Source organism: Haemorhous mexicanus, chromosome 1 (genome assembly GCF_027477595.1).
Source record: "Haemorhous mexicanus isolate bHaeMex1 chromosome 1, bHaeMex1.pri, whole genome shotgun sequence".
Taxonomy (NCBI): domain Eukaryota; kingdom Metazoa; phylum Chordata; class Aves; order Passeriformes; family Fringillidae; genus Haemorhous; species Haemorhous mexicanus.
In genome coordinates this window covers 35,981,025-35,995,982 of record NC_082341.1, presented here as the reverse complement: position 1 = coordinate 35,995,982, position 14,958 = coordinate 35,981,025, and the positions used below count along the sequence as shown (strand labels likewise).

The 14,958-nt window shown below is 35.1% G+C and overlaps 1 protein-coding gene across 2 annotated transcripts in view; it reads left to right on the top strand.

The window, feature by feature from the left end:
- Positions 1–14,958, top strand: part of TBC1D5 (TBC1 domain family member 5) — a 317,365-nt gene that overhangs the window by 234,631 nt on the left and 67,776 nt on the right. For both annotated transcript variants that reach the window (XM_059845995.1, XM_059845985.1), the window contains 2 exons: positions 3,103–3,245; positions 9,037–9,143. In XM_059845995.1, coding sequence (XP_059701978.1) covers positions 3,103–3,245; positions 9,037–9,143 — 250 coding nt within the window. The remainder of the gene's footprint in view (positions 1–3,102; positions 3,246–9,036; positions 9,144–14,958) is intronic.

Sequence of the window (14,958 nt, the reverse complement as noted above, 5' to 3'; positions counted from 1 at the left end):
CTGAGAAGATAAGCAACTAAATACAGGGAACACGTAATATAAGTTTAAATTTTGATGGTTGGGGAATTGTCCTGTAAATTTGTCAAAATGGTTTTGGTGTTAGTTAAAACTGGATCATTGCCTTCTTTTATGGCTTTACTAGCACAGAGTTTTCTCCTGCTTTCCCTATATTTTAAGGTCATTAATGAATCATTATCTATTGCTAGTAATTACTGATCTCTTGAGAATATTGGTTTAATTATATAGGAATCATAAATGGAAGATACAGTTACATATTCTACAATGTAGGTAGTAGTACCTTGGTGTATTATGGCTTTAAAGAATCTGGGGGTTTTTTGTAGATTTTAATTGCTAAGTGTGCCTGGTAAAATATGAATTATTGTATTACCACATGTGATAAAAGGTATACTATTGTGAGTTTCACAGTCTGCAGGTGTAACAGATGTAAGGCAAGATTAACAGGACAGAACAATAATTAAAACACAGCCATCTCAACAAAAAAAAAAGGGGGGGGAGAGGAAACAAAAAGGTAAGGTTTATCATGTGCAATGCAATTATTAAGGGTGTCTTAAATTCTCTGCAAATACTTGTAAAGGCAATAAAAATGTGTTAGTTTGAAAGACAGCTTTTCAGTGTGGACAGTTAGCTAAGGAATTAAGATCTTTTTTTATGAATATAAAAGCTGAGTGAAGTCCTGCCATATGGCAGCATGGTTCATAGGCAATAGGGCCCTCGGTTTATAGATGCTGTGAGCAAAATGTTGCTGAAAAAAATAAGAGAGCATTTAGTATATATGCATTTACAACAGTATGAATTGCTTACTCTTTTTAAGACAGGAAGGTTCAAATAATTAACAGCAATATTATGGTTGCAAAAGGAAGTCCAGTTGTTCTTCAGCAGTCTGCATCTGTGAAACGTGATACCTCTGGGGAGTGAGATTTAATTTTCCCAGGGGAAAATATAAAAGCGGGAGAAAAAAAAGGAATGACTTCTGCTCGAGCAGAATAAACCTGCATCTACAAACGATTAACACTGCATAATGAAGTAGTAAAGAAGCAAAAGAGATTTCTAATAAAGGACTAATAACAAATCCCATTACACCATGGTGTATTTTTTCTCTTGAAGTGTATTAGATTCTTAGCAAGGCTTTTGAATGAGACTTGGGTAGTTGCAAGCAAAGTCAGCTCAAATGCTTCAAGCTTTGCTGAGATTTCTTGCCTAACAGTTTGTGTAACTGGAAAGTTGTGGTTTTACAGGTGGGAGGAGTTGCTACTGCAGGTAATGTGCTTCCTGCAGAGTCTGAGTAATGTTTGTGTCGCCATAGGGTAATAGTCTCCTGTAGGCTGGGCACTGCAGGGTAATGTGCCACTATGGCAAAACCCCTTAGGTAGAATTAAATGCACCAGCTAAGCCTTGCTTTTGTAGAATAGTTCTGATTTCTTTTTCTGAGGTCTCAAAATAAGTCCTCATAGGAAAGAGGTTTGATCAGAGAGGAAAATTCAGAGTTTTTGTTTTGTTGTAGCTAATATTGGGACTTCTGTAATTATTGCACTAACATAAAAAGTTACAAGACTGTAGAATATAATATTTGATATGAGAGTGCAGTGATGCTGTCTTTTGAAATAATGTCTTTTCACTTTTAAAAGGGAACAACATATCTTGCAAGGAAAAGATTCTATGTAGCGATCTCTAAATCTGTACGTGGATATTTTTGTGTATTGTACATATGGTTCCAGTGGCATGGGGAATAAAAGTTTTTTGAACACAACCTTCACTCACAACATTCCCTTTGAATTTCTTTTATAAGAGACTGTCTTTTTGTGCAGATCGTTACTATCTTCAAAGCTTGTGCTAGACTGGCATGCTGGAATTAATTTGTCCAGTATTTTCTTTATACTGAAATCAGAAAAAAAAAGTGCCAATAACAAAACCCTGGATGCCTTAAACCAACAATGAGTTCTGGAACAAAAGTGGTTAAATATGAATTCTTACAAATGAAACTAATCTTGAACAAAAAATTTCTAGTTGCCTTTTTAGAAATTTTTGTGAGTTTTAAAGAATGACTTAATTTGCTTAGCAGAAATTTGCAATCAATCTTTTCTTGCCACTGAATAAACAGATTCCACATGCGTAGCTATTTGCATATCCCAGCTAAAAATGTAATTCATTATTTTTAAGTCCATTTCGTAATAACTATTTCAGGATTAATGTTACTAACTATTCTTTAGCTCATTCAAATGTGACCTTAGATAATCCTACCTAAAAAGATACAAAGCTAGTGGCTCTGTTCTGGAATAGGGAAGAGAAGTGCTTTTCCTGAGGTCAGCAAGTAAGTCAGTGTAAGAGTCAGAACTAGAAATGAGAAATCTTAGAGAAACAGTTTTCTTCTGCATCTCAAGCTTCTAGCCTCAAGCAAGTATTGCATTTAATATAACAAATTTTCACATTTTGCTAGGTATGAAAACAGCACAGAGATGAATAGGAATTAACAGTATAGTCTACATTAAGATTATCACTAAATCTGGTAAAGATTTAAATTAAATTTAATGAAAATAACATCCATAGCATATTTTATATGGAGTTGCAGACACTGTCATCCATAACAGGGAGAAAGCCCTTTCACAGTAACTGTGACCTGGTCCATTTTAGTTGCTGTTTGGCATCTCCTTCTGAACTGACTTTCGCTTAACTGGGCTTTTCAGGGCTTCTCATAAAACACTGGCTTCACCCTCCTGTTTTTGCTGTTCTAAGACACTCTTGCATAGCATTTTCTCCTGTTCATCTCAGGTCACTATCACATTAAATGCTCAAAAATGTGGATATGGGATTGATGTATTTTGTCCTTTGAGGGTCACCCACGTAATAATATTAGTAAGCTTCTGCAGTCTCTAATTGCAGTCTATAATTTTTTTGATGTAGATGCAGTAACATTTCCACAAATACAATTAGTTAAGTCTTTATCACAGATCTTGATACTTTGCAGAATTTTCTGATAAATTGTTTAGGACTGTAGCTGATCATGGGATATATGTCCTGATTTTACCATACTTGGTGAAATGGAGAAATACAAATCATAACTTTTCCACTTTTTTTTTTTTTCAGGCGATGGGTAAGGCTCCTGTTTGGACGTGAATTTCCTCTTCAGGATCTCCTGGTTGTCTGGGATGCTCTATTTGCTGACAGTATCACTCTGAATTTAGTTGACTACATTTTTGTAGCCATGTTGTTGTATATCAGAGATGCCTGTAAGTATCAGCTATCTTCCAATTTTTTTAAAGAATGCAAACCTATTCTTTGAAAGAAAAGGAGACTGTAAAAAGGCTAAATTTCATTGTGACTTTTTTAACATATTGAAAATAATTCCAAATACTAGGAGAGGAGCTATTTATTATGAGACATGGCCTGCTGTATTTATGAAACAAATTGTATCTTGGAGTTAAATGCAGGTTTGTTTTGTGAGTAGCTCTGTGTTTTTACATGGAGTTGCAGATTTTCTGTGCTCTAAGTGATACAGGCAAGTATAGAGCTCCACCTTCCGACAAAGCTCATGAATTGAGTAAAGCTTCCCTGTGACACTTGAAATATTTTTATGTTGTTCCCCTGTGAGAAGGGAGAAAATGCACAAGACAAAGGCTCACCATTTTTGAAGAGATATCGTGAATAAAAAACAAAGATGAGCAGCAGTTACTGAGAATGTTTATTCTGTGCAAGAGGGGCATCTTAAAAATATTATAATTTATTTTCTTTCGGTTCAGTACGCCTGAAATTTGTGGACAGGTGAATTCTTAAAATTTAGTGATGACCAATAATATTACGTTGGGACAGACAAGCAACCAAGAAAATTTTGTTAGCTTATATAATTGTAAATGGGAGGAGAGAGATACATAATGAGAATTGAGGCATTTATTTCTGTCCTATCAGATTCTGCAAAAAATTCTGTATGCAACTGATGCAACAAAGTATGTGCTTCACAGCAAGATGTATGGCTGTCATTAAGTATATGAATTCTATAGCAAGTTATTCAGAGTTAAGTATATACCATCTGTAAGCTTTAGGTTATAACAAGGTCACATATTTGACATAATTTTGTATTCTAGGACATAGGAAGTTTTCAACATCTGTGGTTCCTATTTTAGGGCCCAGTCTTGAAAATATAATGTGGTACTTTACACGTACATGTTGTTCCACTGCCTGTCTTCATGTGTTTTTTAATTACTTTTTAATAAACATGCAGAATATAGAGCTACCTTTCATTCCTTTCAAAAAACTGGACATTTAATTCTGGTCAGAGGTTCCAAAATTAATGCTGATGTTTCAGGATGATCTGATTATATTTTGCAGTCTAAATCTTGCTTGTTTATATTCAGTAAACTGAAGAAATTTAAAATTTTTGGTAGAGATATGTTCTGAAGAGGCATGTAAGAAAGTTTCTTAGCATCAATATTTTATTTTGTGTCATTGCTTACCTTTAAAAAAAACCAGCACATCAGAACTGTGCTTCTAAGAAGCCTCTCTCTTCTTGGGGAGGGAAAGTTGTTCTGGCTTTGTTTTCTTTTGATTTCTGTTGCTGGGGTACAAGTATCAGTATGAGTTAACTAAAATGTGAGCTAAAAACGTGTTCCAGGCTTTTGTATGAAGTCAGTCTCCTTCTTTTCCCTGAACTTCCCAGGCTTAGTAGATAGATTAGTAAATAGCTTTGCAGTGTGGTACATTTACCCAAATGAGAGGGAAAATCATCCCATCAGGACAGCTAATACTTCATATTTTGACTGTTTTTGTAATAAGTAACTTCTTGTTCTACAGCTGGATCTAGTTAGTTACTCTAAGCATAATATAGTGGGGAAGCAAAATAAGTCATAAATAATGTAAAATTGAATCTATTTTTCCAAAGTCAAGCTCAGGCCATAACAATTTCCACAGCTCTTGATTACATAAAAAACCTTTTGTTATATATCTGTAAGAGAAAGTTTTCTGGTTTTCCTCATGTTTTTTATTGCTGGTAATATTTGAGCTTTGAATAGAGTTCAAAGTTGTAGTAATTTTAAAAACATTTTCAAATAAAGTAAGTTTATAAAAGCTTCTCTTTATTTGGTGAAAGGAAACATAAGCTGAAAACATCCAATGGTGATAAGCATCTTTAATTTAAATAAACCATCGGGAAATTTTTAGTTTAGAAACTTTGAAACAATAAGAACAATAATAAAGCTCCTGCGATATTATGTTATGAAAATGTCAAATATAAGCAATTATAATAATACAGTGCTCAAAGCATTTGAAAGTTTAGAAATTGTGCTGATTCTTTTAAAACAGCACATTTGGGGATGGGTGAAAGTTGCTGGTTTGAGAATTGATGAATTTTTTTTCTGTGCTCTATTATGATGTTCTCAAGGACATGATTTTAAGAAACTTATTTCTGCTATATTTCTCATCTTTATTTTAGTTTTGAAATCCTCTGTTGCTCAAACATTATGCAAGGAGAAGGGAACCTGTAGATTATCAGATTATTGCTTATATATTTTAGAGATTACAGATACATAATCATGTACACAGCCATTCTGTAAACTGCTCTGTTCAGTTTTACATCTGTATCCAAGCAGATCTTTGTCTGTGGAGTGATAATCCTCACATGCCAGCTTACACTTACAGTGTAGCTGTAAGTTTTAATAAATTTCCTGTGTTTTTTTTGGAAAAATTTTTGAATTCTTGCAAAAATCTTTTTTTGTTTTTTGGTTTTTTTGATCTGTCAAATCAGAAGCGTGATTATTTGCTTCTGTTTCACCAGTGTGAATATACATGCAGTTGTTGATTAAATCAGAATAGAGGGAAGGATGTGATGCAAAAATATATGTATTTTATCTACTTCCTTGCAAGGAAGACAAGAATGAACAAACCTGGAAAACCTGTCTATATTTTGCATAGTAAATTAATGCCATTATTGAACCAGGAGCTAATTTTGACTGATCAGTATTAGAATAAGTGTATTTTTATCTTCCTTCCACTTGAGGAGTAGGTATGGCCATTGTTAGAATGTAGTTTTTTTCATCTCTAAAAGCACTGTGAATATTTTGAGAGAAATAAAGGAGCCATAGCTTCTTCTTAGAGGAACTGATTAGTTATTTTTGTTATAGTGCAAGATGTTCATTTGTCTATGTTTAACTCAATGTAGGGGCTATTAAGAGAACCTGGCCATGTGTAAAGCAGAAGGGGGGAGTAATCCCACCCTTCCACGGTTATGAAATAATCTGGATACAGGATCAGTGACATCAAATAATAAACTTCTAAGAAATTAAATGTATCAGAAAATTTGGACTTTGTTGAGGACAGTACTCTGAATTTTCAGGTTTTCCACCACATTACTGCTGCTTGTACCCAGGGGTGGTTAGTGGGCCAACAGAGAAAGTTCAGTCTCTGCTACAGCAGAAGGGAGAAGGCAATTTGATGTTCCTCTGGGCACTGAATTACAATATTAATAAAAGAACTGTAAGATTGTATTCTCTGTGGAGAGGAGTTTCTCTCCTCCTTTCCCTAAAAATGCCAGTAGCATTTTTCTTTGGGGAAGTGAGAACTTGTGGCTCACAGAAGAAGCTGGATCCAGATGTGACTCTCACTAAGCCAACGAGAGAAGGAAAAGCACAGCTGAAGAACTACCAAGCTTTTTACAAGGCAGCTGAACACATCAGCTACTGCTGAGACTGGATATTTGTATTTCACAGAATCTCCTTCCAGAAACTTCATCCTATAGATAATTCTTAGAAATCCATTTAACATCAACAGGCATATTCAGTTTTGGTTTACTGCTCTTTATCCATAATTTTTAAGAAAACTGCCCCTCTGTTGTATAACATTACACATTTTGTCCTGAAGAGACAAGAATGATAGAATGGTTTAGGTTGGAAGGGACCTTCAAGGATCATCTAGACCAATCCCCTGGCATGGGCAGAGACATATTCCACTAGACCAGGTTGCTCAAAGCCCCATCCAGCCTGACCTGGAACACTTCCAGGGGCATCCACCACATCTATGGGCAAGAATTTCTTCCTGATGTCCAACCTAAATCTACCCTCTTTCAGTTTAAGTATGTGGGGGAAACCCTGAAGGTAAAAAAAACCTCATATATAAAAGTTAGCAGGTCTTCCCTTTAAAATGCTGGATTTTTTTTTAACTTTCTGGATGATAAGAGGTTTTTTTTGTCAGGGGGCAAGTCTGCACCGTTAAAATAAATTAGTTTTTTAATATTTAGTTTTCTCTATATCTGTGAGATAGCAAAGAACTCTTCCAGGAAAAATAAGGAAAATATATTTTTAATCTATTTTTCATTGCAGAATAGAACACATACTTATTTCTTTAAAGGAGAAACACATTGGTGTTACTGTCTATCATTTATAAAACTATTTAGCATTTAATATCAATATTCACTGTTTTTATTTGCTTTGGTAAAAAGGCATCACGATCACAACCACAGTTCAGTATCTGAAATTTGATTCACGTAGCAGAGTTTGATTGGGTATGTTCTGTGTGGTGCTCATGTTATACTCTGAAAGAACTCTGGCAGAGGCCATTGTATTGTGTTCATTATGTCAGCTTTGTGACTTCAAGAAGAAAAAGCAGGTACCTGAATATGAACAAGAAAAACAAAGGGTAGGAAAAAGAACAGGCAGAACAGATAAAGAATGAGTAGGATAAGTGAGTGCTTTACAAATGAAAGCAGATGTATGAAATTACAAGCTGTCGGATCAGCAACGGAAATGAAGATGATAAAGTGGTTCCTTACACAGATTATAATTATTCATTTTGCCCAGTCCTGCATCTTTTCCCCATAATCCTCTTGTTGAGGGAGGTAAGGTGCAGGAGGATATGAGGCTTATTCACATGAAAGAAAAAAGTAAACCATTTGAATTTCTCTGTCCACAAAACTGCCCTTTATTTTACTTTTTATTTATTCAAAATAATCTTATATTTGCAATATCCCAATTAATTAAAGGTATTTCTTACTACAGCTAAAGTTCTCAGCATAGTAAAGTTTGTTATAAATTTATTTACAATTGCTATTGTTGGAGGCTGTCTTTATGTTGCAGAGTGGAGGCATCATTAGCAGGCATTGCTTTGACAGCTGTGGCAGATGGATTGCCTGGATTTAGATGGTGCAAAAGAAATGAAGTAGTTTACATAGACCTGCTTGAAAAGATGTCTTTAATAATTGCACTCATAATTAGATTGATTTGGGAAGGAAAGAAAAAAAAAAACCAGAAGATGACACAAGCAAAAAGCCATAGAGTATGCTTACATAGATTCAGATAGAATCAAACAGATTAGAACAAAATTATAAAGTTTAGCAAAGCACGCTGAAAACTGTATGAATAAGTGAAAAAAATTTAAGCAAGTTAATAGTGTACTATACTTTCTAGTATTTATGAAATTAAAATCTAGTCTTTTCCCTTTTTCCTGAATATTTTGTGAAGTTTCTGATTTAAAAGAAAACAAAGAATTGTTGAATAATTTTATGTATGCATAGGTATCTGAATATGTGTATTTATGTAAACATGTATTTAAGAACAACATAAAAGATATTTCAGCAAAAACTAATCAGAGTGGGGCAAACATCATAAATGCGAATTATCACATTTAAATTTAGATGTCTGTGGAGGAGCATCTGAAAAGCCCATGTCCATTTTGCAGCACTAGTTCTTCAAACTCTGCTGATGGTGTTGCCCTGAGCTGCTCTGACTGGGGCAGGCTTTGGGGGCACAGCTACAGAGGTCTGAATTGAGGCATCTGAATCTGGGCTAACACAAGTGTCAACGACATAAAATTGTAGTTTTAGAACTCTTCTTAATTACACTAAACAAAGTGTAGTCACAAGGCTTGATTATATCTATTTCCTTTTACTCTGAGCACTGTTTGACTTCAGAGACACCATGTGGGAAAAGACAACCAAATCTGAACTGCAATGAATTTACTGGAATAAGTGCTGTTTTGGAATATCAAAGTAAGACAGTAATATTTTCTCTCTCTCTTATATTTTCATTTTAATTCTAGTGATTTCAAGTAATTATCAGACCTGTTTGGGACTTCTGATGCATTATCCACCTATTGGAGATGTTCACTCCCTTATCCTAAGAGCGCTTTTTCTCCGAGATCCAAAGGTGAGATGCTTGCTCTGTTAATACAGGAAATAATAAATCACTGTAATTAAATGATATGAAGTTAATAACAACCTACATTTTGGAAACTAAGTGGTAGTTTCAAGTTTCTTCTCACCTGACAAAAGAGCTGAAGGAAAGAATTGGAAACAAGTTCCTTTACTCTTTAAAGGATACTTTAAAGGACACTTTGCTGAAGTTATCCAGGAGCTCTGGTAACTGCAGATGTGCTCTTTAGAATAACTTTTGTATTCTGCACAGACATCTTTTGGGATGAAGTATACTTTTCAGGGAAACAGTAATGTTACTATTTAAAACCTAGTAAGCTGTATAGAAAGCATCATGCAATTTCATCTGAAAGGCCTTTTTCATGGGATTTCTGGGATTAATCACTGTTAATCCTTAAAGCACTACCCCTGCCCAATATATAATGGTTATGTGATGGTTTTTGAATAAAAACAAGAGTTTGATGTTACAGCCTGTAAAGATTGGCATGTATAAAATGTATAAATTCATAAATTCATGCCACATGTTATTAGCATGCAGTTTCTGATGTACTCATCTATTAAAAAAAGAAAGAAAACCTCTTCCTGTTTTAGATTGGCATGTGTATACGTGTGGGTATAATATACAGGAGATACTCACAGTATAGTGGATAAAGTGCTTGAGATTCAGCTGTACACAGTAATCTGTGCTTACTCAGATCTCTGGCAGATAGCAGAATTGTGCTGCTGGTTTTGAACTGTCTTTGTACATGTCCCATTAGTAGGTTGCCAGTGTAAAGTCTGATTTCCCTCATCTTCTTGATGCACAACATCTTTGAAAGGAAAAAATTCATCACTTCGGCACTCTTACTGCCTTCTGCAAAATTTCATTCAGTACCAGTGTTTGCACTTTTATGGATTAAGGAAAAAATTGTCTCTTTGTTTTTCTATATCAGTTTTTTGCAGAAATCTGCATCCTTATAGCTGTTTTTTTCATTCCTCTCAAGCACAAAGATTTCTTTCATGATGAGAAGTAAAGTGTATCATCTTTTCAGTGTGCAAGAAAGTTTATAACGTTAGATCTCAGGAATCTTTCTTAAGATTTTGGCAGCAGTCTGTGAAATCAAACTACCCAGCATTTATTTATGTACTTTCATAGCAAAACAAGAAAGAAATATTTTTTAGAAGAAAGATACAAAGGGAGGAAAATTTTGCTCAGTTATCCATCTGAATTCAATATGTAATCTGTCATTTATTGAAGAGATATGTTAAACAATAAAGTGATTACTAATGATTCAGCTGTCCTCTGAAACATGCTAGGCAGCATACAAGATATCCTATCAGCTGAAGGGGACAAAAATTAACCACCAACTTTCCACAAAGAGGCTTAATCACTCTGCCACTCCTTATGCTCTTGTCTCTAACAGAATGAAGCTGTCAGGCCCATAAGGCCTTGATGTCCTAATAATTAACATTTTCAGGTGGGCCTTGAACACCTTTCAGATAAATACTGGATGTAGCTCAGTAGTTCTTTGCTCAGGTGAATCAGTACTTGAAACTCTTTGATGCTAAGAATGGTAGTTGCTTTGTCAATTTAAATATGATAAAAGGCAATTGTTTCTCATTTCTGAGCTGTACTTTTTTGCTTGGGAAATACTCTGAATGTTGAGAAGTTCTGATTTACAGAAGATGAAGAGCCTAAGGGACTTGCAGCCACCTATAATTTTACACTGGGTCTTTGTGTTGAGGCTGCATAAAAAGATCAAGACTTCTTACAGTAAGGAAATAAAACCATTCTAAAGGATCCTTCTGAAACCAAAAAATAGCTTCTGGTCTGAGAAATAAATGTATTTTCGAGGCCCCTACTTGAATACCTGTTTCTTACCTTTTCCTAAGTGTGACTAGGTTTCACTTAGGTGTCTGAAGCATGTGTTTGTTCAGTCTCTTTTTTCCATATATCTGAAATGGAAGTCTTGCTCTTCTTTAAGACCTATACACAAACATTTCCAAGTCTGTCAACATTTTCCATGAAAAGGAATGAAAGGGAAGACTCAACAAGGCATCATGGGTGCTGTAGGAGTCTAAAGTCAGTGCACAGATTATATATGAAAATAAGTGGGAAAATTATTATCCTTTTTTTTTTTTTTTGCTAGTTTCATAGATATAATTCAGTTTGCCCTTATTCCCTGTGCAGATAAAAGCAGGTTGGAAGAAATGACAGAGAGATTTTAGTCTGTAGTGCAACTTGTAAGTGGTGATTAACAAATTCAGTGCTTAATTATTTTTCTTCCTTCTTTGATGTTTTCCTGTGCATTTCTCCATCACAAGCTTCTGGTTCCTAATAGGAAATTACGTTTGGTTCAGTGCAATTTTCTCTCTCCTTATCCAGGGCTGAGTTTTTCTGCGTGGCATTTCTTCCAAGTCTGGGAGACTGTTGCATGGTCCAGTGGTTTATTTCATTATTTGTTGAACATACCAGGAGTGTTTAGTGTTGTTCCAAATATCTGAGAGAGGCTTGCTCTCTGCTCCTTGAAGCTTTAAATCTCAGCTGGACAAGAAATGCAGTTTAGAAGTCATGGCCAGTTGCAAACAGGAATCTACCACTTGCAGGTTTGCTCATATATGTGTTGTCTTCTATATTATTTTTACAGCTAGGAAAATACCAAGTCATCTTACAGAGGGGAGGTTGTGGGGTATTTGGACAAAGAAAGGTTGGAGGTAGGTGGATAAAACTGAAAGGCTCTTAAGGAACAATCTTGTCATAAACGGTGAAGTTGTTATCAGACGTTAAACCTGATACAGCTTTTCCATCTGTAACTTCCAATTCTGGAGATAACCTGGGTCTGTATATCTAAAGACATCTATAATTTTTTCTCTTTCCTTGCTCTGACATAACAGGTATTTCCTTCTTACTTTTTTTCATGTAGTCTCTATCAGGAGAGATAAACTTAGGCTTGATGAACCTGTCGCATTTTGTTTGCCTCTTTTCACTGCAGTCATCACCAGGAGAGCAACCTAAATGTCAGAAGCAAGCTGTACTTAAAAGGGGGGGGGGGGGGGGGGGCATTTTTTTCATATAGATGGACAAGTGGAGTTTCCTGACCTTTTGTGAAATCAAGCCTTACCAGAAGCCTTAGCATTATCCAGTATTAACAATAATATGAAAAGTAATTAGTACTTGCCATTAACCTAATGCTTGCAGCAGCTCTCCTGTTCACTTTGGGAACCCCAGTTGGCAGCTGAGATGAGAGAATATTTTAGATACCAAATCTCTGATATTTTTCAGTGCTACAGAAGAGAAATACACATCTCTGTAATAGCTGAAAACAAGTTAATGCACCTGTCTCTGAGGGGGGGTGCTGAGAGATAATAATTTTACAGGCATGAGTATGGATCAATGCAGAATAATTGAATTTCAGCCTTTTCTAGCATTTGGCTAGCTCCACTTCTTAGGAAAACGTGGAATGAAAAGCTCAAATCAGTGTTGTTGTCTGTGCATAGGGTGATAAAGTTAACCTGCTTAGCAGAGTATTTGTTTCACATTTCTAATCTTTGAACAGATAATTGCCTCAATTATTTATATTAAAGTAACTTCTACGCATTTACAATCTTTCTGAATATAAAAGTAGAGCTTCTTATGGAAGAGTGGGCTATTAAAATTGTGTATATGTGAAATGAAAAAATAAGGGAAGGTTCTTTTATGTATATCCAAAAACATTTACTGAAGGTATGTGTCTGCATATTTAATACACCACGAGTGGCTCATTTTCTTCAGTTTTTTTCCTTATCAAAACCATTGAGCCCTGTTAATTTTCACAGCAAAGGCAGCAAAATTAAGAAGTAGAGATATGGAGATAGGGCATTGGAAAAATATAAAGTGATTAAAAAACATAGTTCTAACTAGAGTTGTTCAAATAAAAAAAAAAATTAAAAAACCCAATTAGAAACAAAAGTCATAGAAAATGTGAACATATTGTGTTCCTTAAATAACCAGATGTTCTTTCCTTCCTGAAGGCAGCCAGGGCTAGGAATAAAAGGTTTAAAACTATTGTTTTAAGTTAACTGTGAATTTTGAAAATCTGTTTTCACCCTTTAGCAAATAAAATTCTAATACAGCAACATAAGCAAAGTCATTTTCATCTTTGGGTGTTCTTATTTGTATGTTGTACAATACTGAAGTGTTAACCTTATCACAGTGACTTATTAGAAAACTAAAACACTATGTAGAATATTATAGTTTTGCACCACATACCATGAACCTGACAACTGTCCTTTGTCTGAAAGCTTACTGTGTTTGTTCTTAATTTTTATGTAAAATAAGTTTGCTTTCAGATATTTTAGCACGGTGAATTGTCCCGTTCATTGAGCAAGCTAGTTAGGAGCTTAATTCAGTGGAGAGATCTTTTTATCATAAGCTACCAATTAAAAAACAAAAAAGAAAAAAATAATGGGCTTGGTTGATGGAAATTAATTTGTTACTTATGCTAATAATATCATAGCTACTGCTGTTGATATTTTCTCAACATTGTATTTTAGCTATTTGCTGACATTGAAAGTGGCTATATGTTAATATTAAATTCTAGCTAAATCCATGGAGAAGAATACATGACATTTCAAAGAAGTCGTATTAGTTCGTCGTGACTGAAATTACAGATACTGCCAGAAAACTTAAGCAATAAAATATGATCATGCTCACTCATATGAGGAATAGTTGGAAAAATCTGCATTCTAGCTTTTAACACTATTCACTATCTAAGCAGTGAGTAACAAGGGGAAAACACATTGCTGAAATTTTGAACCAAACTCTTTGTACATTTATTTTCAGCTGAATTTTCTTCTTAAGTAGCTGCCACCGTCTCATAGTTTTCTCTAAGCTGGTTTCATGTGCCTGAAAGGCTGTTGAGTTTCACTTTCTTCTTCTTCAGATAAATTCTTTTCTATACACTCATTAACTGAGGTGCCGCTGCAGAGCTGCAACTGTCCTTTGAACGCTGCCGTTATGTCAGTATTGTTGTTTTGCCGTTTGTGGCAGGAGAAAAGCAGGTTTGGGGTTGTTTTGTTTGTTTGTTAGCATTGTGTGTGCAATCTGGCATTAATTACCTCTCTTTAATGACCAGATTGCAGCCAATCAGAAGTTGGGATCTGGCGCTGCTCCGGCATTAGCAGCTCATTAATTTGTACCTCCACGCAGAGGTACTGCTGGGGTGCAGGTCCACTTCGTTACAGGGGTACCAGCAAGGGGGAGGGAGGCTCTCAACAAACATTTTTGCTTTTTACTTTTGATCATGAAGAATGCGACTGATATTTCAGGAGCAATAATACACTGAGGGGGGTTTAGGTGCATGAAACATAAGTTATCAGGAAGCTGGGATAATGGATATCCCAGTGCAGTATGAGCTGTCTGTACTTTAAGTAAGGAGAGTTGCCTGACTGAGTGAGGTCACCTGTACTTTAAAGGAGAGTCACCTTTACATTTTGATATATTATTGATAAAGGAAATGAGGTTTTCCAGAAAAGCCAACTACACATCTCTTCACCTGGAAGAAAAGGACTTAGGAGAAACAAAAAGTAAATGCATTTGCTTTTAGTGATTCACAGAGAACTCCTATTTGCCTTAATTTCAGTTTAAGATCTTGGATATGCAGTTCAAGATAGATTTTTATGGACAAAAAAGTGACACCATTCTCAACTTGACCTCTGCTTTTATAACCACATTCAATTCCTTGTACTGTACTCAAGCATTTTGATGTTCTAATATTCCCATCTGCAAATACAGTGAGGTTAGATGTAATCTAAACACCTCACTTAAATAAATCAATGTTTTTTCTATAACT